Below are 26,948 nucleotides of genomic sequence, written 5' to 3' on the forward strand. Positions count from 1 at the left end.
TGACCCTTTTCGTCGCATCAGCATAAATGCGTTCATCGCCCGGGTGGCGTGATCGCATTTATGCTGATCCTCAATGTTTATAATCGCTCATGGATAAATATCCGGGCTCGCGCAGGGTTGGCATCCACCACAGGTAGGACGCAGTGCTGAGTTGCATCACGGTACTGCCAGCCTTTAGATTGACAAAAGAGATTCCTACGGTTAACAATCAAAACAACTGAGAACCCTCTCTTCGTAAAACTTCTCCTCAGCATGGCACAACAACGGTGAGATAGCGTTGTTTTGCTTTTCTCACTCATTCGCAATATCACTAACATCTGCCATGTGTTACCATCATATCACCGAGGAAAAATAAACAGACATTCCAAAATCACGGATGAGGCGATAGCTGTGATGTATCAAGGAAAAAGTCTTATCCTGCGTTATAAAATCGTATCATAACCAGTAATTATTATTGTGAGAATTCATATCTGCATGAACACGTACTACCTGCAGTCACAAATGCTTATTCATGGATAGAGATTTTGCAGTTATTCATTTTTTCGGATACTGTGACGCTTGAGCTCCAAGAATAAGGATGCTGACCGCATATCGTATCCACATTACCGAAGCCAAAGTATCAAGGGATCCGTAAAAAGCAAAACCAATAAAAAATCCTTGCGTAAATAGGAATTCCCCTCTAAATATTGAAATTGTGGCTAGCAATCAAAGCAACCATTGGTATCCATCAACAAAGAAAACTTCAAATCATTACTTTGAACTCCGTAAGGAAACGCAGTTCCAACCTGGATCGGGTATCAAGATTGGATCTGCTTGTTTTCGGATAAACGTCAGTTTGATCGTTTGTTTTTAAAAATCCAGCTCAGGTTGAGGTTTGCACTGACAAAAAGTTTGGTTTCGCACTAATTTGTCAAAGTTCCATGTTGGTTCCTTGCAATATTTCGGAGCAATTCGAAAATTTAAGATTTTTCGCTTCACTTTTCGTATGAAACGTAATAACGTTGAAGTGAAATTTGTTTTGACAGTAAAATTATCGTGAGCTTGTGAATTGTGAGTTGTGCCAGTTTTGAGATTTATTAAGGCTGTGAACCATTTGCCGAGTTAAATTTAACTCGTGGTTAAAAGTGACATTTCGAAAGTTATTCTTGATGTTCGAAAATCCCTGTGCTGTCGATCGACCGGTTTTCGAGAAGAACTCAGCCACGGTTGTCAAAATTTAACTTTTTGTCTGTCAGAAATAACCACGCTCGGATAGCAGGGTTAATCGATAACTTTCCATCTGTCAAATTTTAACCAAAAGTTAAAATAATCCACCAAATGGTTCAGAGCCTAAGCATCGTAAACAATGACGCGTGCGTAAAAGAGAATTGATATTGCCGATGGATCATAAAAAAAAGTGAAAGTGGCTTTAAGGGGAAGCTCACCGACCCAAAAATAAAAAAATATTTTCGGTACGTTTTTATTTTTCTAAAAATATTGGGAAAAATTATCAAAAATCCAAGAAAATCAGTTTCTTCCTTAGATTTTTGTCAAAAATTACATGCAAAAAATTTTTTTCTATCCCATCATGAAAAAAAATTGAACTCTCAGAAAAACCGAAAAGTTGATGTTTTGTGGTTTTTTGAGTCCAACTTTATGCCATAATGACTTATAAAACATGTTTTTGCACGTGAATTTTCTTTAAAAAATTAGAAAAAATGTGATTTTTTTAGATTTTTGATACTTTTTTTCAATATTTTTAGAAAAATCAAAACGTAATTATTATTTTCGAAGCGGTGAGCTTCCCCTTGAATTGTTTTAAGATAAACGGATATTGTAACGTAATAGCATCCACATATTTATTTGTTATAAGGAAAATGAAAATCCAACGTTTTCTTCAAAATGTTTCGTATGTTCTGAACTCAACAACTTTTAGCAAGAACAGGAACATGAGTGAGCATTACTTAAAATGATCTATATTTCTTGAATTTGTGTGGTTTACATGTATAACTTATCAAGTGATACAGATGCGTCTTTTCAACTTTAGTTCCTGTGAAATTTCAATTATTATTAATTACAGTTCCTAGTCCTATCAGGCCTGTTTTAGAGAATGACCACCTTGGTGGGATTGGTTTGTTTTAAAATTTGAAAAAGGAGACTACTTATAACTACTATTTACAACTACAACTTTAGTGAACATTATTCTAACTTCCCACTTATAAATGCCCAACAGAGATGTGAATGATTTTGCTACTCTCTCCTTGTCATTTAATCTAACTGTCATGGATAGCTTTTATGAAGACGGTCTAGTAAGGTAGAGGTGTTTCCAAGTGATTTCTGAGATGTGACGGTTTTGCGAGGATGACCGTCAATGTACAATAACCGTTACGATAATGCAGGAGCTATAGTCGCTATATTCATAGTCTGGCGGATAGAATTTCGATCTATCAAAAAGCCAAACAATTGAAAAGGTACTATCAACTTTTATAAACAAATGTTGATTATTCTTTCCTCGCTAATCGAACGCAAATTACCGGCATCATTGGATAGGGGAAACTTTTCTTAACCTAAGTTTGTGTGTTAGTTTGCGTAGGCGAGCCTTGAGTCACGAGAAAAGGGTTTCCAAAGATTTGTTCGCATTAGCTGATGTGCTCTTTTCTGTTGTTGGTCGTGATTTGCTCGATTGGTTCCGCTATTTGACAGCTCAATTGGTTCTCGAGATTATATCCGCCAGACTATGAATATAGCGACTATAGGTAGGAGCAACAATCGAGATGCCCTTGCCATCAAAGCTATGCTGTCAAAACTAAAGCTTTCTACATAAACCGACAGCTCCGCCTACCTTGTCATCATTCGTTAAAGCACCATTCAAGTGAGAGCATTGTTGTTGTTAATAGTTTACCAATAAAGTGTTTAATTGACTACAAAAGTTCCTCGCATACTTATGTCCACTGTTTTTATATCACAGCCCAATCTAGGGCCTAATAGGTTATGGGCCCAGCAGTATCGTGGAAGCTGTACGACAGGAACATTTCTGGTGAAATCGTGTTTGGAGCTCAAGGACATTTTTTCGGTTCGGTAGTGGCGTTGCGTTCGTGTGTGAAAACTTAATGGTGGACGTAAAAGTATCGTTCGAAAAGTTGAATGACAATAATTTCGCGGTGTGGAAGTTTAAAATGGAGCTCTTCTTGGTGAAGGAGCAGCTGACCTCCTCTGTTGTGAAGGAGGAAGCCAAGCCTGGTGTACCGACGGCCGACTGGATCCAGAAGGATGGAAAGGCTCCCCAACTAACAATTTTCACAATGTAAACGCTTTGCTCATTTCATTTATACAGCCTCAAGCTGTATTCAAATGCTATACGATATGAGGTAACCTTTACTCAACCTCTATACAAGCAAATCTGGCGAGCTTAGTCAGCTACTTATGGCTTTTGGGACGCTTCTAAACAGCTGTTATTCTGCTGTTTAGTTGTGTGTGAACTTGAAAGGCATTTATTCTACCTTTTCCCCATTATCCAATAATCACTACACCACAGCTTGATCCTGAAGCCGAGTTAAATATTATCTACTTTTTTGATGGGGGAAATTTATTGATTTTATTTAGCTGTGAATCAAATTACTCGAAATTAGTTATAAGCACACCACCGGAATTGGCAAACCTTGACACTACCTCGGACACTACCAACTCCGCTACGCCAACACTTTGAACTGACGTAAACAAATATACATGACCTTCTACAACAAGATCGCTGAGTAGAGGCTTTATAATAGTACACATGAATCACTTTTCTCGACTAGATAGTTCAGCTTTGTAAAGGAGCGGGGTAAAAGCTGTAAAACTTCTCAAGCCAAGGGGTTGGTCACTCTACACAGTGTGCCAAAATCAAACTTGAGCACACCCGGGCGCAGTCATTGGCGCTGTTTGGCACCCATGGTTACAATTTTATGATCTTTAAAGCTACTGGCAACACTGAACTTTTTCTGCGCCTGCGCAGTGTGCATGTGTCAAAATTTGTTATTGATGTTGCCACAATACAATCCAATTTTAACAAACCACAACCGTGAATCTTCATCAAGTCCCGCCAGAGATTCTCCAAAATCGAATTGAATTCCACAATGTACAGTCAGTGCAAATCCTATTGCCTGTCCGAAGAAGTAGGTACATAAAAAAATCGGGGCAATCGCTTGCATAGCAACACTACCCAATCAATCTCAACATTACCGGATCCAGCTCCGTGATTAAAGTCGTTACTCAGACTCCTGTGACCGGAGGAAAGTACGTTCAACGAGCGGTTCTGATCAACCTGGAGCCGGGAACTATGGATTTGGTCCAACCGGGACCATTTGGACAGCTGTTCCGACCGAATAACTTCGTTTTCGGACAGTCCGGTGCTGGTAACAACTGGGTCAAACGACACTACACCTAGGGTGCCGAACTACGCCAATCAAAGCAAACGAGTTTACTACTATGGAAAAGCAAACCATGCTTTATTTGTGCAGCGCCGCTCTTCTTCTGAATATTTACTAAAAACACAAACTCTTAACCCCCATTAAACTGATGCCTGTTGTTGAAAAAGTCATAATTGTTAAGCGAAAACGAAAAGGTCCTCTATAGTGTGCCAAAATCAAACTTTAGCACACCCGGGCGCAGTCATTGGCGCTGTTTGGCACCCATGGTTACAATTTTATGATCTTTAAAGTTACTGGCAACACTGAACTTTTTCTGCGTCTGCGCAGAGTGCATGTGTCGAAATTTGTTATTGATGTTGCGACAATACAATCCAATTTTTACAAACCACAACCATTTGGACAGTTGGTCTGACCGAATAATTTCGTTTTCGGACAGTTCGGTGCTGGTAAGTTTCGACGGCCAACCAGCCATCAACATCTCGGCATGATCCGCCTAGGGTGCGGCGCATCACTCGCGTCAATTCCGAGGCCCCATCACTGCAGGAGATTGAAGCAGGTATCCGAAGTATGAAATTCAACAAGGCTCCAGGGGTCGATCGCATATCAGCAGAGATGCTCAAAGCTGACCCATGCTATCCGCACAAATGTTGCATCAACTATTCTGTAATATCTGGGACACCGCAACTTTTCCGGCCGACATGATGCAGGGCATTTTAGTGAAGGTCCCAAAAAAGGGGGATCTGACTGTGTGCGACAATTGGCGAGACATCAGGTTACTGTGTATTGTTCTCAAAGTTCTGTGCAAAGTTATCCTGAATCGGGTACAGGAGAAGATCGACGCGACTCTCCGACGGCAGCAGGCACGATTCCGTGCCGGAAGATCTTGTGTGGACCATATTGTCACGCTCCGCATCATCCTGGAGCAGGTCAATGAATTCCAAGAGTCCCTTTATTTGGTATTCATTGACTACGAAAAAGCTTTCGACCGTCTCAATCACGAGAATCTTCAACCTCATCGAAGCGCAGTATGAGGCTTTCACGTGCAGAGTTCTGCATAACGGAGCCTTGTCCGACCCTATCCGGGTAGTCGCTGGTGTGAGACAAGGATGTATACTATCACCGCTACTGTTTCTCATCGTAATCGTGACCATGTACCGAACCGTGGGCTGCTTTGGCAGCCTATCACCATGGAGCATCTCAACGACTTCGATTTGGCTGATGATGTTGCTCTACTAGCACAACGGCGCTCTGATATGCAGAGTAAGCTCAATGACCTAACCGAACGCTCCTCTGCGGCGGGTCTCACCATCAACGTCAACAAGACCAAATCGTTGGATATCAACACGGGCAACCCTTTCAACTTTACGGTAGCGGGGCAAGCAGTGGAGAAGGTCGAAAGTTTCCAATATCTTGGCAACCAAATAGCGTCGGACGGCGGGACCAAGAGTGACATAGGTGCACGAATCAAGAAGGCTAGGGCTGCCTTTGCGAGTTTACAAAACGTATGGAGATCCAACCAGATAAGTCAACGCACCAAAATCCGAATTTTCAACTCGAACGTGAAATCTGTGTTGTTATACGCCAGCGAGACGTGGTGTGTATCAGCGGAGAACACTCAAAAGCTGCAGGCAGGGATGGAAAATCATTTACATTCATTTCGGGCATTCATTTACATTCATTTGCCTGTAACTTTTTCCATCAACAGAATACCGTAAAATGATGTATGAAGCTTTTGTAGCCTTTGATATTAACTACAACTTTTGCGAACAATTAAAAAATGAATCTCTTATGCATGACGAACTAGAGCTGGCAGAACATGTTATTGTTTTTCAGTGAATGCAATTTACATTCACTGAAAAACAATGGTGGGTTCTTATCGAACTGATTCATCATACATAAGTGATACCGATTTGAGTTGTTTACAAAACATGTAGTTAATATGAAAACCTATAAAAGCTTCAAACACTATTTTACGGAATTCTGTTGATGAAAAAAGTTAGAGGCAAATGAATGTAAATGAATGCACGAAATGAATGTAAATGATTTTCCATCCCTGGCTGCAGGTCTTCATCAACCTATGCCTGCGGTATATAATTCGTGCCTGGTGGCCTCACAACTGGATCTAGAATGCCGAGCTCCTTCGACGATGTTATCAGAAGGCGATAGCAACAGAAATTCGAGAGCGAAAGTGGAGGTGGGTCGGCCACACACTTCGACGGGGCGGAAACGAAATCTGCAAGCAAGCGCTGGATTGGAATCCCCCCTACCTATGGCGATTTGAACGCACAGATTAAAAACAGCAGGTATTTCGTGGAATGGATTCCCAGCACGTGAAAAGCAAGTGGTAGAAATATACCGTTTACTTTAACCGATTGATTTCCTCTACCGTTGGTGGTTTGTACAGCTGCTTCATGGCTTTGATCTTCCGTTGGCGTTCTTGGTCTGTTCGTCGCTTCGAATGGCTTTGCGCTTAGCGCCTTCCGGTTCCGAAGATCCGACAGTTGTGACTACCACAAAGCGTCCACCACTTTCTTGACCGCTGTCGCTTTCCGGCTCCGGCCGCCCAAAATCGTCGTAGTCAATTGAGTTCTCAAGTTTCGAAAAACAAAAACAAAATCAAGAGTTGTCAAAATACCGGGTTGCCAAACAATAATTTTTCATGAATTATTCATTATTCACAAGCAAACAAAAGTCAGTTAAATTACTTCTCGGCACTGCCGTGCCAGCTGCGGCACACTGAGGTACAATGAGAAAAAAGTTGGTACTGGTAGGCGAGAGGAGTGGAGGGTTATATCAACAATCAATACGAAACTAACGATTTTAAATTGGCTCACTACTTGACTAGCGTATTGGTCCCAAGCAAACGATTAACGTACCCCATTCTAGTCGAAATTCTAGTACTACGCAATGTTTGTTTTGATTCGCTATGAAAGTTTGACAGATAAAATGAGGGTGATCGCGCACGGACAGGACCCGATTTTTACGTTGTGTGATAAAAGGAAATAGACGACCGATTATTTTGGCCGTACTGCCATGGCAGAGGCATACGTACTATTGACTTTTTATTTGTTATCGTCTATCATACAATACAATACTACCATAGAGGTAACTCTAAGACAAGTAGGTCCCGAAGAAACGTGCTCAACTTTTTGGCTCACCTCTGGTACTATCTTCGGTCCCAAGCTTGTCGAATCACCCCTCGAAACATAGGAAAAACCAATAACCCCTCATTTTATCTGTCAAATTTTCATAGCGAATCAAAACAAACATAACGTAGTACTAGAATTTCGACTAGAATGGGGTACGTTAATCGTTTGCTTGGGACCAATAGGCTAGTCAAGTAGTGAGCCAATTTAAAATCGGTAGTTTCGTATTGATTGTTGATACTACACAGTACAGAACAAGATTATAGACACTGTATATACAAGCAACGACATCTGGTTTTTCCTATCTTTCGAGGGGTGAATCGATTAGCTTGGGACCGAAGAGAGTACCAGAGCTGAGCTAAAAAGTTGAGCACATTATTTCGGGACCTTCTAGTCTTAGAGTTACCTCTATGGTTATATCGGTTGAAGCAGTTTCCGGAGCAAGCATTGCCGACCACTGTGAAGCATCCTAAATTTTGTGAGCATTTGTGATTGTGGCATCGTAGGCTGGGTCATCGCGATCCGGAGGCTATTACAAAGATAGTGCGACACGATTTGGGTTTCAACCTGAAATTGCAGAAGTGTACTGTAGAGTGCGTAAGTGGAGTTTGCTTGAAAGGGAAGATGAACCGGATTTCGTTTCCGAAGCAGTCCTAGAGCAAGTAATCAGCGGATCTGGTGCACTCGGACGTTGGTGGTCCGATGGAAGTTGCCACACTACGTGACTAAGGTGGATGATTTCAGCGGTTACACTGTGATGTACTTGTTGAAGGCGAAGTCAGAAATGGATTGGAAAGTGCAGTATGGTAAAGAACCAGTTCGGGCATTTTCCTCGGGTGATCCGCACGGATGGAGGAGGAGAATATGCAAGCACGTCGTTCAAAAAGTTTCTTGCTCAGAACGGCATCATTCTGCAGCAAATAGCACCCTATTCGCCGCAGCAGAACGGAAAAGCGGAGAGGAAGAACCAGTATGAGGTCGAAAAGATTCGGTGTTTGCTTCTGGAGGCCGGATTGGAGAAGAAGTACTGGGGTGAAGCGTTGAACTCGGTGAACTGCATAATCGTCTTCCGTCGTCTGTCCTTGAGAAGACACCGTACGAGCTGTCGTATGTTCATTTGCGCGAAGAAAGCTGGATCCGAAAGCAGTGAAGGGACGCAAGGCATACCGTTTCTTGAATCTCGAGAACGATACGATTCTGAGCAACCGTGATGCGAAGTTTGTGGAAGTGCGTGAAGAAGAGGTTACCCACGGGTGCCGAGAGGAAGTTTCCGAAGAAGAATAGTTAGTGTTTCCTAAAAAAAGAGAGTGAAGAGGTCATTATATCGCTTGAGGGGAATAAGATCGGTGAGGTTACTATACCCGAAGCAGTTGAAAGTAGTGATAGTGAAGAGGAAGCGGAGTTGGACAGTACGAAGAATACGATCGGATATAATAGTAATTCATCGTTCCATGGTTTCCCGATGGATGAAATCGCTAGGCGGTCTTTGAGGTCATCGAAGGGTGTAGCACCACGTCGTCTGATCGAAGAGATTTTCGTGGCAGGCACGCTTCCCCCAGAGGAGGAGATGGAGCCGAGAACGCTTCAGGAAGCTTTAAGCTGTGCTTTGAGAGTGCTGAGCGGAGCAAAGCCATGACTGACGAGCTGCGATCTCACGAAGACAACGGAACGTGGGAGTTGGTAAACCCCTCTGCTGGGCTAAAGCCAGTAGGGCGCAAGTGGGTTTACAAGGTAAAACGGAATGCTGCTAAAGATGCTGTTAAGTACAAAGCTCGATTGGTCGCCCAAGGTTTCTGTTAAAAGTATGGTTAAGACTATGACGAGGTCTTCGCACCTGTTATAAAGCAGACCACTTTGCGGACGCTTCTGGCGATAGCGACAAAACGAAGCCTATACTGAAGCACTTTGATCTACATGCGGCAACCGACCGGTTTTTAGATTGAAGGTAAGGAGAATCATAAGTTGAAAGAGGGCATTTACGGGCTGAAACCCTCGGCGAAGATCTGAATTTCAAACAAAGCCGAGCTGATGTACTTGCTTGTCTACGTCGACGATATTTTGAACGGCATTTTGCTGGAAAGCTACATAGAACGAGTTGTTGAGAGATTTGGCCTGGGTGACGCCAAACGTGCGAAAACCCCGATGAAGGATAGATTCGTCAAAACCAGGGAGGACAGTCCTCCACTCGAACGAACACGCAATACCGGAGTTCAGTTGGAACACTGTTGTACATCGCCGTCTGCGCAAGACCGGACATAGCTGCTAGTGTGTCAATTTTGGGAAGATGCGTGTGCATTGGATACCCCATCAGGAACCGATAACATATGAATATCTTAATGTGGTACGGTACCTTATTTTGGTATGCTTGTGGTATAAAACCTTATTTTGATATTATTCAGTTATCTAAACATTTTTTAAAATATCAAATAAATATCAAAATAACAAAATGTGATCAGAGTTATTGTATTGGTATTAGAAGACCTTTCAAATAGCGAGTTATGGTATTCTGGCATAAAAAGCGTCTGTTATCCGTCAGTTATTATAATAATTAAATTAGTTATTAGTTTGTTATTCGTAGATCATTTGTCAGCCTCGTCAATACCATATTTAGGTTGCAAGCTATGCTATTTTATACCTGAATTTGGTATCCATAAGGTATTTTCTCCGGCTCGGGTAGCGGCTAAACGTGTATCCTGACGGCAAGTTGACTGGATACTCAGATGCGGACTGAGCGGGTGACTTAAAAACTCGAAAGTCGACGACCGGTATCGTTTTCATGTACGCAGGAGGACCCATTTCGTGGACAAGCCGTCTACAGAATTTCATCATATTATCTTCGATGGAATCGGAATACGTGGCTTTCAGCGAGGCGAGCCAAGAGGTTGTTTGGCTTCTGATTTTGTTCGACGACTTCGGTGAAACGTCCTGCAAGCCAGTGACGCTGTGGCAAACAGAGCTGCATTAAGTTCATTGTTTCGGAACGGACAACCAAGCGTTCGAGACTCATTGAGACTCAGCAGTGTTTCGTGAAGGAGTTGTGCGATGTAAAGGTATTGGAACTGTTGTATTGCTCTACCGAAGAAATGGTTGCGGATATACTCACCAAGGCGCTTGGACAGGTGAAGCTTCGGAAGTTCTCTGCTATGCTGGGATTGACCACTGGAGATCGTTGAGGAGGTGTATTGGTAGGAGCAACGATCGAGATGCTTTTACCATCAGAGCTGTCCTGTCAAAAGGAACCAAAAGTTCCGCATTCAACGATAAAAGTCACTTTCAGATTCCATAAAGTTCAAATAAAATTCGAACCAAACTTTCAAGCTCTGACGGAACCTTCTATCCCAAGCAACCAAAAGTTCCACATTCTACAATCCACTTTCAAGTTTCGTTAAGTGCCAGAACTTTCTGGCTACTTTAGAAGCTATAGAAAGCACACGAGGAACTTCAGGCGCCAAAAAGTTCCGATGGGTGCTCTTAGCAACTTGCAGTAAAAAAAAAGCTCCAAAAAGCATCCCTAACCACTTCTTAGGAACTTCAGGCAAGGCTGAAAACATGGCCGCAACAAAGTTCCGAGCAAGTTCCCAGCGGCACTTCTTAGCAACTTTAAAGGTTCTTAAAAGGTCCGTCAAAGCCCACATTAAAACATTGTCTATGGCGATAACGCCTGAATTTATGCAACGTTGCATATAAAAATATAAAACAGCTGCTGCGTATATTTTGCTTCGATTATTGACAACATCTAAAATCAATGAAATAGCTGATATCGTAAGTAAACATAACGAAAACTTACGTTTAATCATTTAACAGAATCACTCAATGATTATTAGACTGATGCAAAATTTGAAATTTGCGCTCCACAGTGTTCAAACGGTTTCAAATCGGGTCCTGATTGGCCTCCGAAAGTTTAAACTCATTTGATAAGAAAATGACTTGGCACAAACCATTTGAAGTTTATATGGAAATTACTATGGGAAAACAAAACTTTTTGTTCATTGTCTTCTAGCCTTCTTCCGTATTGTACTGTTAGCATGTTCTATTGCTATTCTTATGGGAATTTTTATCAGCAACAACTTTGCAGAAAATCGTTTCTCAGCCAAACGTCAAATTATATAGTTATTAATTGTTTACGAGATTGATAATCTTATGGCAAGATACTGTTTTGTGGGTAGCACTGTATTCTGCAGTGTGACATAGTAGCCATGATTCTTGTCCTCTATTCTACGCGCCATAAACACCAATGTTGCCTGCTGAACAGTTGATTGAGCATAATCATAAGACATCAGTGACTTGAATCATTAATCATTTGTGTTCCTTACATTTGATCGAAAAGTGGTCTTCAACAAAGTTGTAGCTGAGAAAATTTTCAGCAAGCTCAGGTATCATTTGCTGGTAAATTTTGAGATAGATATGAACCGAAATTATGGTTTCCCCATAGTAATTTCCATATAAACTTCAAATGGTTTGTGCCACGTCAGGTTCTTACTAAATGAGTTCAAATTTTGGGAGGCTAATCAGGACCCAATTTGAAACCGTGTGAGCACTGTGGAACGAAAATTTCAAATTTTGCATCAGTCTGCATCATTGATTATTCTTGCTGAAAAATGCCATTCCAAGATGCATTTAGCCATGTGTTATGGGTGTGCTATAATTAGATATGTGTTCACTCGGCTGTCGACAGAAGCAAGCCTATCTAGACGTGTGTCTACGAGTATCAAGCTAACAAAACCAATCAGCTATAATTCTAACCACTATCACACGTGATATTGAAACCGTATGAGAGCGGAAAAATATAAAATTTATTGATGATTTTGCCAACACTAATTGTGCCATAAGAAAGATATTCAGCATGAATCCTGGAAGATGTCATCATCGAACTCATTAGTACCCAACTCTGGTTGTATTAAGTTATATTTCAACAGATCCATTGTCTTATTTAAAATAACAACTGCCGCTTTGGCGTTGTTCTTTTTACGATATTTTTTTATCATAATATGATCTGAATAAAAATGAAACACCTCTCGAAAATACTGGCTTATAAACGAAATATATAAGATTATCTGCCTCCCCGACCAACAGTTTGAGCCAATTAAAGGCCAATTAAGCCATATTTTAGTTAAAGTGGCATATTTGCCCCGAACAAGCTCTCATTCTGCTTCCAATGTTGGCTGGGTCTCTTCACTTGTACTCTTTCCTTGCCTTATTCCTACCGATTTATTGTCCTCATGGCTTATGTTCCTCACACGTTTCCTGCTCGCTTCTTTTGAGCCAAATTCTTCGCTGCAATAAACGTATTTTTCATCAGCATTGCGACGGTCATAGGACCGACACCGCCCGGCACTGGAGTAATGTGGCCTGCCACTTTGCGGACCTCTGCAAAAATAAAGAAAAAGGTAAGAAACAATTTATTATCTACCTGTGTTTTAAAAACTATATCCTTACCGTCAAAGTCCACGTCTCCCACCAGTTTGTTCCTGCCAGTGACGGGATCCTGCACGCGGGTAATTCCAACATCGATGATTGCTGCCCCTTCTTTAACCATGTCGGCTTTGATCAGTCCAGGTACGCCAGTGGCCGTGACGATTATGTCCGCCGATCGACAGAAACGGGTCAACTCCTCCTGCGGAGTAAACCTGTGGCAGATCGTAACCGTAGCATCCATGGCGCAAGTGTCGTTCCGTCCATCTGCATGCAGCAACATCGCAATTGGCATGCCGACGTTTTTGGAACGACCCACAACCACCGCGTTCTTACCGAACGTCTCGATTTCGGTTCGTTTGATCAGTTCCTGTACGCCCAGCGGAGTACACGGAATCAGAGTGTTCATATCCAGACAGAGCCGTCCAATGTTGCGCTCGTTGAAACCATCCACGTCCTTGTCGCAGGACACGGAATTGCACACTTTGCGTTCGTTGATGTGACCCGGAACCGGCAGCTGCACTAGAATGCCATCTACCGAGTCATCATTGTTTAACTCTTCGATCCGCTTCAACAGTTGCTCCTCTGTTATATCCGCTCCGTAGCGTTCCGTTTTGCTACTGATGCCGACGTCGGCTGCGGCCTTTAGTTAAAATTGTACAACCGGGAATTTAAGTATATTACAACTTTGGGCTATTTTACAATTTCGTAACCTTACCTTCATCTTGTTTGAAACATAGGTGTTACTGGCAGGATCCTCTCCGATCAAGATAGCCGTCAACTGAGGAGCACGATTCGGGCCCTGTTTCATCCATTCTGCGATCAGCTCCCGCAGCTCCTCGCGAATGTCGGCCGCAATTTGCTTTCCGTCGATCAGTTTGGCCATTTCGTTCGGACTGAAAGATGAATGAAGTTTTTTTTATAAAATAATCCAAATCTTAAACTACAAGCAAGACAAAACTGCTACACAAAGCTGGCACAAAGAGACTGGCACTACTTAATGGAATCAAATTTACACACCCAACGATCAAATAAACTACAAGTGGCGAATCAATTGGTCCCTTCTGAGAACAAAGCACCAACGTGTGTGCTGGAGAGTGTTCAGCAGCGACACACTAACGACTGAACGTGTTTATCCTAGATTGGTACCATACATCTATTTTTGCTGCTTGATTACGTGGTGCGGTGCAAATGGAAGAGTTGACGTGGCGTGGTTTGATGGAGAATGAATTACTTTTACCAATACGATCAAAAGCAGTTGCTGGTGGCAAGTCAACCAGGAAAATCCGAGAAAGAGTTGGACATTTTAAAACTCCACCAGGAAAATAATCTTGTTTCAAGTATTACTGAATTTCACTTAAGTGATATTGGCACATGTTTCAAAACTAATCATTTTGTTCCAACAAATACTTCTACACAACTAAAAATGAAAAGAATTAACCTCAAGTGAGGGTTTAGTATATATTTTGCATATTTATCGTTCTTTTCATGATTTTTTTTTCTCCAATCCATACTGTTATTGAGATAGAGATAATTACTATGGTTTAGTGGATCAAATCAATCCTAATGGGAGAATCTGGTTTTAGATCTTATCGTTCAGTCGGTGAGAACGTTTTTCATATTCTTTCAGTTTCTGACCTGTTTCGTTATACCAACCGGTGGAAACTAACGATTTTTAATTGACTCACTACTTGACTAGCCTATTGGTCCCAAGCAAATAGATTAACTATGAAAGTTTGACAGATCAAATGAGGGGTTCGTGGATTTTCCTATATTTCGAGGGGTAGATTGATTAGCTTGGGACCGAAGATAGTACCAGAGCTGAGCCAAAAAGTTGAGCACGTTTCTTCGGGACCTTCTGGTCTTAGAGTTACTTTTATGGTTATACTGAGGCTGATGTCAGTTCCGAGTCCATTAGCAGATATCTGCTTGCACGGCAAATGAATCTAACTCATATCTCTCCCTTAGCTCAGTCGATAATGGCGCAGCTACAAAGCAAAACCATGCTGGTGGTAGCTGGGCTAGATTCCCGGTCTGGCCTAGCAATTATTCGGGTTGGAAAATTTCTCGACTTCCCTGGGCTTAGAGTATGATTGTACTTGCCACACAATTATACTAATGTAAAAATATTACAGGTATCGAAAGCACTCAATGAATAACTGTTCAAAGGCATCTATAACACTAAGTTGAGAGCACGCAATAAGCTAAACAATATGCAATAAGTAATAAGCTTGAAATGCGAAGAAGAAGAAGATTAAGTAATATTTGAGAACCGTTAACTAAAATTCGTAAATAGAATAAATACGTGTTTACTTAAATATGAGTAAATGTCACTCATATTTGCAAGGGGTAATCAACTCTGCACACTGTGCCAAAACGGCACGTTAAGGGACATGTTGACAAGTATGTTACGAACAATATTATATAAAACGTCAACACCGTTAAGCGATGAAGTTTTTCTAATCGATTTACCCGTTGCTAAGGTTTGTTTTTCCCAAGTGAAAAATAACTATCCGTCAGTTCAGGTCAATACTAGAGATGGGCTATCAGATCTGGATTCGATCAAAAGATCCGGATTAGTATGGAGAGTGAATAATCTACAGCTAATGTTTTATAGGAATCAGATCATCGGAGATTCATTCACACTTGTTGGTCACGTCGCGGTTGTGTATTTACACGGATATTCCTTGGGTTCTGTCCAATGGTGAGACATTGTCATATTTGTTTTATTTCTAATACGAACCTAGCACTTTTCGGTGTCAAATCATATTCGAATTGTATATATGTGACTTTGTGGATCATGTACGACTTATTACTATGTACCTATACCGAAAATTATAGGTTTTCCAAATCGTCCAGGACATCAGTTGATTTGTTTGAAAAATGTACAATCAGATTGAAAGTGTCTATGTGGATCATGCATCATCATCTATTTCCGAGTAATCCAGATGTTGTATGTTCTTCAAATCGTCCTGGAGTTCAGATGATTTGATCTACTAGATCTACCGAGATTGGGACAATGTTTTTAGTATCGAAATATTTCCAAACAGATGCACAGAGTCTATGTGGATCATGCATGACCTTTTGTCATGTATACCAGATGTTTTAGGTTCTCCAAATCGTTCTGGAGTTCAGATGATTTATTCTACTAGGTCAGCCATGACTGGGATAAAGTCTGTAGTATCGAAATATGTCCAAACAGATTCATAGTGTCTATATGGATAATATTTAATTATCTCCAATACTACAGATATTGGGTGATCTAGAAAAATAATCTGATCTCCAGAATGATTTCAGAACCTATAACATCTTGTATACGTCAATATGTCGGCTACAATCCACAAAGACATTTTGAATCTGTTTGGACATATTTCGATACTACAGACATTATTGGAGTCTTGGTTGATGTAGTAGAACAAATCAACTGAACGATTCGTTTATGATTTGACAACGAAAATTGCTATGTTCATATTGGAAAAAAGAGAATGTCTCACATTGGACGGACCTCGGGGAATTATAATCCGGGCGGAAATGTTACAATGAATTCCACAATTTTTGCGACAGCACATCAGTCCCTTCGCGATTTTCGCGACATCATTTAATGTTTCCACGATTTTCGCGACTGAAAGTTCAAATCCGCGGAAATCGCGAAATCCGCGAAATTCGCGAAATCCGCGCCTGTTGTAACAGCCCTGCAGTTTTCAAAATGACGTCCAAGCAAGAGGAGCAGCGTGTCTGCTGGATGTGGCCAAATCGACCGTGACAAACGTTTTAAAAGTGTTCGGGGGAGCGTCTGTCGACCGCCAGGAAGCCTGGAAGCGGCGGCAATCGTAATCCGGACGTGGCAGCGACGACGAAGAAGGTGGCGGTGAAATATAAGCGGAATCCTAACCTCTCCATCCGGGACGTCACTGGCAAGCTCAATGTCTCCCATACTACTGTGCAGCGGGCCAAGAAACTAGCCGGGTTATCGACGTTTAAGAAGGTGAAGGTGGCGAACCGAGATTACAAACAAACCACGTCGGCAAAGCAGCGGTCCCGAAAGCTGTATACGAATCTGCTCACAAAGTTCGACTGACACAGTCATGGACGACGAAACTTATGTGAAGGCGGATTTCAAGCAGCTTCCGGGACAGGAGTTTTATACCGCATCAGGAAAAGGGAAGGTGGCTGAAATTTTCAAAACCATCAAACTATCGAAGTTTCCGAAAAAAAATATCTCGTCTGGCAGGCCATATGCAGGTGTGGTGTAAAAAGCAACATTTTCATTACTGCACCATAAATCAAGAGATTCACGTCCAGGAGTGCCTGGAAAAGCGGCTGCTACCATTCCTAAAGCAAGATAATAAACCTGTGCTGTTCTGGCCGGACTTGGCGAGCTGCCACTATGGGTAAAAAGGCAATCGAGTGGTACGATGCGAACAACGTGGTTGTGGTACCCAAAGACCACAACCCTCCCAACAGCTCAGAACTCCACCCTATCGAACGGTATTGGGCCTTGGTCAAACGGAGTCTAAAAAAAACTAATAAATCCATGGAAAACGAGCAGCAGTTTAAATCTAACTAGCGTTCGGCGGCGAATAAGGTAGTTGATACCACTGTGCAAAATTTAATGGAAGGGGTTAAGCGGAAGGCACGGCAGTTCGGATTTGGCAAACTAAAAGAATAAACGAACTTTTTTACCAAAAGAAAAATAAGAAGATTTTTGTGATATGAATTTTGATTGCAAGAAATGATTTTTTGTCAACCCATTTTTGCGCGTTCCGGTCTTTATATAACGCATGCATCCCACACGTATTGATATGATATATTTACATTTTTTAGCATATTAATAATAGGTGTCCTCCCTGTCTTGACGTTTTTTCTTCCATCACTTGGTTTGCGTTCGCCTTTGCTAGCCTGGTTTAGTTCTGTTCCGGGGGCCGTACGAATAGGCCAAAAATCTTGAAATAAGTGGTATCGTCATTCGCGTTTTGCACCGTCCATGAGAGCTTGAAATTGTAAACAAACGATCTCAAAAGTCACAACTGCAGTGTTGCCAAACTCATGGGATACTGAAATTACCACACTTCGACACGTTCGGCACAACGCTTCCTCGCAACGCTTCACACAGCTTTTGGCATAGATAATTATTCGGCACATATTGAATACCCCCTGCATATTTGAGTAAAAATGAGTGACCTGCGCTTCTTCAAATTTGAGTTAATAGTACCCAAATATGAGTTCGATTCATTTGAGGTGTGGTAGAATCAACACTCGTTCAGCTGTCTTTTAGCATCCAATAAAAGTTTAAAGTAAGTAAAAGTCGCAATGATTTCTGACCTTAAAGTAGACCAAAATGGATTCCTGCGCTAGGGGTGATCCCGCAGAGTTGTTTTCGCTCAGGTCAGAAAAGGATAAAGGTTGATATTTTTCACAGTTCTATATGACATTCTGTTGTAAAATGCAGCGCAAAAACTTATGGCAAAATGTTCATGTTTTTATTTTCACTAGCCTCTCGAGGGGAATCTTAAGGTTTGCAAGAACTAGATTTAAGGAATATTTTAATAACTTATACAGAAATCTGTACAAATACATTTATACCGAAACGTTTAATTGCAGTGGTTTGAAAAACTTATTAGACTAGCGTTGTTTTAAAACCTTATGAACAATTTATTAGATTTTAAAATTCTGTTGATATTCAAATTGTGCAAAATCCTTTTTATTTTATTTTTTAGGTAAACCGGTTCGAATTTCTAGTCATGAAAAAAAGGCGGAAATTAAAATAAATTACATTAAAATGTTCTGATAACAATTCAACTATCGTTGATTATAAATACGATTGCATGAGCAGCCAGTTTTCTAATTTATGGTGTCCTGTATATTTTATTTTCAGGTTGGCCGGTCACTGAATTTGATAAATTGGCTTTCAACGAACTTCAGAAAGGCTCTGGGAAGTTTTGTGAACCTCATGTTATTCCTAGGATTTCTCCAGACCTTCAGAAACATCTACAAATCTCTAAGAACTTTTCTGGAGTTTCCAGAACATATACAAAGTGGCGATAACTTTGGATTTTGCAAAACTTCTCCAGAGTTTCGATTACATTGAAGTTTGCGAAACTTCTCTAGTGAAAAGTTTCTGTTCTTAGAGATATGGAGCACTCCATGGAGCTCTGGAAAAGTCTGGGGACTTCGATTAGGTTCGGAATAGTTTAGAAAACTCTGTAGAAATTATGATATGAGGAACTCTGGAAAAATGTTGACATCTTCGAAGATATTCTGATATTCCTGAAACAATCTGAGAACTTTGGAGATGCTTAGCAGCGTTTGGGAAAGTTATGGAAACTTCATAAAAGTTCATTAAATATTAAAGAAGTTCTCTGAGCTGCAAAGAGGTTTTTAGAATTTCATCTACAAGTTCGTCGAAGACGTTCTGTTGCGATTCTGGTAATTTCGTTGAAGTTCTGGGAACGCCGTAGAAATTCTGCGAAATTCAGTGAAATTTTGTGAAATTCTCTGAAGTTCTTCTAACTTCTGACAGTTGTGCTAACTTCCTGTAAGTTCTGCTTACTTCCTAGAAGTTGTGCTAACTTGCTGGAACTTCTGCTAACTTCTTGAAAGTTCTGCTCACTTCCTGGAAGTTGTGCTAACTTCATGTAAGTTCTGCTAACTTCTGAAAGTTTTTCTTACTTCCTGGATGTTTTGCTAACTTCCTGAATGTTTTACTAACTTCCTGGAAGTTGTGCCAACTTCCTGGAAGTTGTGCTAACTTGCTGGAAGTTCTGCTAACTTTCTAGATGTTCTGCAAACTTCATGAAAGTTGTACTAACTTCCCGAAAGTTGTGCTAACTTCATGGAAGTTCTGCTAACTTCCTGGAAGTTCTGCTAACATCCTGGTAATTCTGCTTACTTCATGGAAGTTCTGCTAACTTCTACAAGGTTCAGCTAGCTTCCAGTAAATTGTGCTAACTTCCTGGAAGTTTTCCTAACTTCCATGAAGTTCTGCTAACTTCCTGGAAGTACTGCTAACTGCATGGAAGTTCTTGTCACTTCCTAGAAATTCTGCTAACTTCCAGGAAGTTCTGCTAACTTCCTGGAAGTACTGCTAACTGCATGGAAGTTCTTGTCACTTCCTAGAAGTTCTGTTATTTTCCTGTAAGTTCTGTTTACTTCCTGGAAGTTGTGCTAACTTCTTGATAGTTCTGCTAACATCCTGGTAATTCTGCTTCTTTCATGGAAGTTCTGCTAACTTCCACAAGGTTCAGCTAGCTTCCAGTAAATTGTGCTAACTTCCTGGAAGTTCTCCTAACTTCCATGAAGTTCTGCTAACTTCCTGGAAGTACTGCTAACTGCATGGAAGTTCTTGTCACTTCCTAGAAGTTCCGTTAACTTCCTGTAAGTTCTGCTTACTTCCTGGAAGTTGTGCTAACTTCTTGAAAGTTCTGCTAACTTCCTGGAAGTTCTACTTACTTCCTGGAAGTTCTGATAACTTCCTGGATGTTCTGCTAGCTTCCAGTAAATTGTGCTAACTTCCTGGAAGTTCTCCTAACTTCCATGAAGTTCTGCTAACTTCCTGGAAGTACTGCTAACTTCCTGGAAGTACTGCTAACTGCATGGAAGTTCTTGTCACTTCCTAGAAATTCTGCTAACTTCCAGAAAGTTCTGCTAACTTCCTGGAAGTACTGCTAACTGCATGGAAGTTCTTGTCACTTCCTAGAAGTTCCGTTAACTTCCTGTAAGTTCTGCTTACTTCCTGGAAGTTGTGCTAACTTCTTGAAAGTTCTGCTAACTTCCTGGAAGTTCTACTTACTTCCTGGAAGTTCTGATAAGTTCCTGGATGTTCTGCTAACTTCCTGGAAGTTTTGCAAACTTCCTAGAAATTGTGCTAACTTTCCGGAAGTTGTGCTAACTTCATGGAAGTTCTGCTAACTTCCTGAAAGTTGTGCTAACTTCCTGAAAGATGTGCTAAATTTTTGGAAATTTTACTTACTTTCTGGAAGTTCTGCTTACTTCCAGGAAGTTCTGCTAACTTCCTGGAAGTTCTGCTAACATCCTGGAAGTTCAGATAACTTCCTAGAAGTTCTGCTAACTTCCTGGAAGTGGTGCTAATTTCCTGGAAGTTGTGCTAACTTTCAGGAAGTTCTGCTTACTTCCTGGAAATTGTGCTAACTTTTTGAAAGTTCTGCCAACTTCCTGAAATTTCTGCTAACTTCATGGAAGTTCTGCTAACTTCATGGTAGTTCTGCAAACTTCATTGAAGTTCTGCTAACTTGCTGGAAGTTCTGCTAACTTCATGGTAGTTCTGCAAACTTCATTGAAGTTCTGCTAACTTGCTGGAAGTTCTGCTAGCTTCTAGGAAGATCTACCAACTTCCTGGAAGTTCTGCTAACTTCATGGAAGTACTGCTAACTGCATGAAAGTTCTTGTCAGTTCCTAGAAGTTCTGCTTACTTCCTGGAAGTTCTGATAATTTACTGCAAGTTCAGCTAACTTCCTGAAATTTTTGCTAACTTCATGGTAGTTCTGCTAACTTCATGGAAGTTTTGCTAACATCCTGGAAGTTCTGAAAACTTCATGGAAGTTCTGCTGACTTCCAGGAAGTTCTGCTAGTTTCATTGTAGTAATTTAAATATTTTTCATATAGTAATAATTTAAATTTAAATACTTTTAGCGGTACTGCAAGTAATCAACAAATAATTACGGGAGTTAATTTAATGGAAAATAATGAATATGTATTAAAAATAATTAAAATATCAAATTTTCAGTAGTTAATATATTTAATTAAATTAAGCATGTATTTGAAGTAATGAATGCAGTAATGGAAAGATTTTAAATATTTGAACAGCAGCCTGCGTAGTATTGAAGTACTAGTGCGTCCTCGGTATGAGGTATGAACGAAACATAATTTAAAAAAAAAATCTGAATTTTTAATGTTTACCTCGAAAATTTTCACGGTGGAGGAAAACCGGAAAATTTTAGAGTTTTGAGTTATGCCTAAAAAACAAACGGCCCGGTAAATTTTGGTTCAACTTCTCTGATTTTTCCGAAAGTTATATACTTTGACAATCCACAACTCATTAGCCAAGTAACGTAGAAAAAAAGCTTTTTAAATGAAATGATTAGGAAATCATCTCAAAAATCCAGAAAAATATAAATTGAAAAATGTTTTCGAAGAAAATTTTCACGGTGGAGGAAAATTTCAAAGACATTCAAAGTGTTTTTATGTTACTTCATTCGGGAAGTTTGCGATTTTCAGAGTTGGTTGGAAATGCTATCTAACATGAAGCTTTAGTGTGATAATTTATTAGCTAGATAATGATCTTAGAAGAGGGCAGGTAGATAGTTCCGTTAGAGTACTCAAACGGAACTATCTACCTAGCCTCTTCTAAGATCATTATCTAGCTAATAAATTATCACACTAAAGCTTCATGTTAGATAACATTTTCAACCAAGCTTCAAGGACGTTTTCCAAGCATTCCTCCAATTTGAAAGATAGTGCCAAATCCAAATCCCTGGTAGTGGATTTAATATTTTGTGTGGCTTTCTGAGATAATGTCCTCATCATTTCACTTCGCAACGTTCTTTCTTCTATGCTCGGTTCATGAATTTATGAATTTTCAAAATAAGTGATGTCCGGGAAAATCCGAAAACTTCAACTAACATTTTCTGGGAAAATTAACCAACCTCTCTCAAAGCTCTGTTAGCTGGATTAACCAATATGAACAGTTGGCGCGAAAGCCAGGTGCATCACGCCATGGAATGCACCAATAGATAACCAGTAGGATCTAATAGCATGGTAAACACTTTTAATCCATATAAGGGAACCGCGCTTGAGGTTCGCTCTCTTTTTCCAGCTTTCAGTGTAGGTATTAACAAATATATCATATTAACAATATGATCCGTTCATGCCTTTTCCGAACATTGCGATGGCGACCCAAAACATATTGCTTCACGCACCATCTAGCGTTGAAAAAGGTCAGCAAATCAAATTACAATGGAGGGGCGCGAATATAGCACTTACTACAAAAATAAATTTCTACTTTATAATGAGAGAGAGAAGGATTAGTATTTTCCATTTAATTCCACTACTTTATTTGCTTATCCTTGACAGATACGCGTATTTCGTCTACAATGTGCAGACTTCTTCAGTGTCTCGACTGTCGAGTATTAGTACAAGACACTGAAGAAGTCTGCACATTGTAGACGAAATACGCGTATCTGTCAAGGATAAGCAAATAAAGTAGTGGAATTAAATGGAAAATACTAATCCTTCTCTCTCTCATTATACAGGTATTCCACTAAGACGCCCACATTCATCAAAATTTCTACTTATTTTCACCAATTACATTTTGCATATCACATGAAATTTTTCCTGACGTGTCACTGCTTTAAACAAATAAAATAATATGCTGAATAAATACATTTAAAATATTACACAAAATTTAAATTTTGTTTAACCCCTCGTGAAGATAAACAAATACATTAGTAGCCTTTTTGACCACAGAGGCGTTTGGTTCACCAGCTAAGCGAACGAGTGGATCATATTTTTAAAATAATATATTAGGTATTAAATAGTGCAAGTGAAGTGCCGAATACTTTTGCAACTTTAGATTTTTTTAAAACTATTTCCAAGCAAATTAAATCCTAGCTCCGATTTTTTTTTTTTCAAACCATAAACCTTAGGGCTAAATTTCATAATTTAAAAAAAAAAAATCGGCAAAGAAAAATAAAAAAAAATAAATTCTAGAAGATATGTTCTCATAATATTGCTCCATAATAATATTTGTAGCAGTAGGAAACCTCATTTTAAACAGCTCCAATTATGTGATCCAGCTTTTGTAGTGAAATAAATAATTTCATTATAAGTAATAACTTAATATACTTTTTTAATATTTGAACCAAATCACCACTGTTACAAAACTAATAATCGAAAGAAATTTTGAACTGTCTAATAAATAAACATGCTTGTTTAAATCGTTGCAATCCTTAAGCAGCAGCAAATAAATTCAGACCAGAATCTGCATTAAAAAATACACATTTAAAACAAAGCAATGGCAATATAATTCCTTACGTTATACTACTTTATTCAAACCAATGAATATTTTTTGCAAGCATTATATAGAAATAATAAAACCCATAAGATCACACATTGCTACGAATTTAATCACACTGCGCTCACCTGTCCTTGGTATCGGTATGATAGTGCCTGCCAAACGATAAAATATCTTCTCCATTCTGACTGGCCAAGCTCTTCTTGCTATTCTTCGTATGCACCATATTGCCCCGACCAATCAGTCCACTAATTGAATAACGTTTAAAACTATGATAATATCTTCTTCTCTCGGAAATCAGTCCCTTCCAACTGCTGTCACTTGTCCTACGTGTGTTCAACTTTGTCCAACCGTGTTCTAAGTCACTTGCACTTCCTTTCAGTTTCGCTTCTCGTTTGCAACTGAATCCTTCGCACGGAAGATCTTTCAATTTAGCCTCGACCCGTGCTGTCCTAATCATGTGCTGCCGTTGTTGTTGTTGTTGTTGTTGGTAAAGTCTGACGTTCGACGTTGTTATTGTACTCCCTCTGCTTCTGGTCATTGTCGTCATAAGGGCCTTCTCGAGGGTCAAACCAACACTTGCCATCGTCTTCCACCTTCGCTATTCCCGAGGCACGAAAGAAGGGGGGCAGTTGTTGTGATTAAGCTTAGTTTTGTGGCCGGTTCGATCCGATTAATCGCACTTAAAAACGTTTCAAAATAGCAACATGTTTGTGTCTATGGGCTGAGTCAATCTCTCGTGTCCTTATCAATGAGACGGGCCTTCCTTTTTACTTCTATATACTTTAGAACTGTTTAACGCTGCTTACACGTGGTCGATGGGAAGACTTAATCAGCTATAGAGGAGGTTGTTTTAGTTTCAGTAAACTTTCTCTGCCGTAGGTAAATACGTAGAAATTTTAGTGCAAATGGGTGCTGTTGAAAAGATTTTTGAAACGACAAACAAATATTATTGGCTGATGCAATGCAGACAGACGGTCAAAGATTCGCGAGATGTCTGTCGGTAATGCATTTGGATGTGTTACTGTGGGATTCAACCATCTTACAGTGCAAGATGTTCGACTTATGGGGAAATGAAAAAAAATTCAATTGTAACTGTGGAAACCCTCTTCAAGAGTGAACGTTGTTTCGAGCTCTAGAATGCATCGATTCAAAGTCAAAACGTTAAAAAAAAACTATTGAAAATTATTTAGTAAAATATTAAAAAAAAAATTTCATAACATTATCATAAGAAGTGAAAGTTGAATGATCAACTTCACACTGCTTAACGGTACTAGGTATGTTGTGTCGAGTATTATGTTTTACTCAAGTTAGATCCCTTGTTACATGCTCTAACAATTGTATCCAAGAAAAATGCCTGCAACTCCCCTGAAACTTGCCTAAAAAATGTTTCCAGCTACGAGTAAACCTCTAGTAATCGCAATCGGTCTACCCCTACTAGACGTTTTATTAAGTTATTCTTGTTAATCTACAAGCAATGAAATATCGGCTCCGTGAAGCTAACGTGATTGAGCCTTGAATTGAAATTAAGAAAAGAAAAATGCTAAAAACATTCTAAAACTCACTGTTCAGGCAAACATTCAACGCTAAATTTAAATTATTTTCTTCTAATACTACTCCCAGTTTCTACCATATCAACCATATCAGTAGATTTAGCTGTGATGCTTGCAATACTGTTCCAGCGCAATAAAATCAAACAAAAACAAGAAACTTGTTTTCAGCTTCTTGTTATTGAGAAACCAACATCAACCAGGCAGGCGGTGTCGCAAGCACGTGCTTCATACGGTGATAATTTATTTTCATTCATGCACTCAGTTGCCAAGGCAACGAAGACGAAGTAGCGAACGCAAGGAAACATCTTTTAATCGATTCTGATTTCAACGAAAAAAAACATCATTCTAAACTAAACATTTATGGCATATCAGCAAAATCAATTTCGTAGGTAAATGTACTAGGGCAACTGTCGTCAGTGCTCCTCGCTGTATGCTTTTTTCTTTAAATTCTATACTCAATATGGAAATGTTTTCGTATTTGCTTGCAATCAATGTATTTATTGAAAATTAATCACTTACCTTAGAGCTAAACGAGACAATCTACCGAGTTTAAATCCCTAAACAGCTTAGCACCACGGACTTGCGAAACGATGCAACACTCCTAACTCAATGCGGTAGTTTGAATAAACATTATTTGATCGCTACAATCGAGCATGAGAATATCTAGTGGCACATAACTCAATCAAATACCTGTCAGCTAGTGCAAGGAGGCACGGCGAATGAGAACGACTCAAATTTGAGTTTAGTTCACTCATAATCGCCAAAAGTGCAGGAACGCAGCGATGAGTTAAATTTGTCTCATGGTTTCCTGTGGAAAACCTAAAAAATCTGCCGGAAAATGAGGAAATTGACGAAAATTTTATTCAGTCTCGGAGTAGTACCAATAGACTGAGTGAATCCAATCTTTACTTTTCTCAAATTCGGGAATTTTTCCCTGGAAAATCCTGGAAAAACCTGGGAAAACATGAGGCAAATTAACTCATCGCTGAGTTCCTGCACTTTTGGCGATTATGAGTGAACTAAACTCAAATTTGAGTCGTTCTCATTCGCCGTGGGTATTTTAATATGACTGTAAACAAATGCACACATTTTATGCGATAAAACGTCAAAATTTGATTTAATGGAGGAAGATAAAACGCACACAACGAAAGTGAACGAAATGCGCAGGGCAGTCCCCAGAGCAGTACTGTACCGTGGAGGTTGTTTGTATCCATACGGGATAAACATTTAAAGTTTTCTAAGAGCAACCGTAACGGTACGCTGCTAAACTCATTTTAGCAGCCCTCATCATAGCGCAGCTACCGTATCGGGGGTTGCCATACGAGTAACTAAAATAGCAGCCGGCTTCTCGGTGAGAAGAGCGTTACCAAATTTAGCAGCGCGGGAGAAAGGTTGCTATTCGTAGAAATGTCAAAATGCT

At 40.0% G+C, this 26,948-nt stretch overlaps 1 protein-coding gene across 3 annotated transcripts; it reads right to left on the minus strand.

Moving 5' to 3' along the window:
* Window positions 1-12,431: 12,431 nt before the first annotated feature.
* Nmdmc (NAD-dependent methylenetetrahydrofolate dehydrogenase) lies at window positions 12,432-26,205 on the minus strand. 3 transcript variants are annotated; one of them, XM_065231538.1, is made up of 5 exons: window positions 26,048-26,205; window positions 24,104-24,890; window positions 13,665-13,842; window positions 12,971-13,589; window positions 12,432-12,901 (listed from the first exon to the last, which is right to left on the minus strand). In XM_065231538.1, the coding sequence occupies exons 2-5, from the start codon at window positions 24,559-24,561 to the stop codon at window positions 12,768-12,770; spliced, it is 1,389 nt and encodes a 462-aa protein (XP_065087610.1). In that variant the 5' UTR covers window positions 24,562-24,890; window positions 26,048-26,205; the 3' UTR covers window positions 12,432-12,767. The 3 variants fall into 3 exon arrangements, with proteins under 3 accessions (XP_065087610.1, XP_065087611.1, XP_065087612.1); XM_065231539.1 differs by lacking the exon at window positions 24,104-24,890 and having other exon boundaries at window positions 26,048-26,197; XM_065231540.1 differs by lacking the exons at window positions 24,104-24,890; window positions 26,048-26,205 and adding an exon at window positions 13,967-14,350.
* Window positions 26,206-26,948: the final 743 nt, after the last annotated feature.

This window comes from Ochlerotatus camptorhynchus, unplaced genomic scaffold (assembly GCF_037179485.1).
Source record: "Ochlerotatus camptorhynchus isolate MF236.1 unplaced genomic scaffold, CSIRO-AGI_Acam_v1.1 ptg000357l, whole genome shotgun sequence".
NCBI lineage: Eukaryota > Metazoa > Arthropoda > Insecta > Diptera > Culicidae > Ochlerotatus > Ochlerotatus camptorhynchus.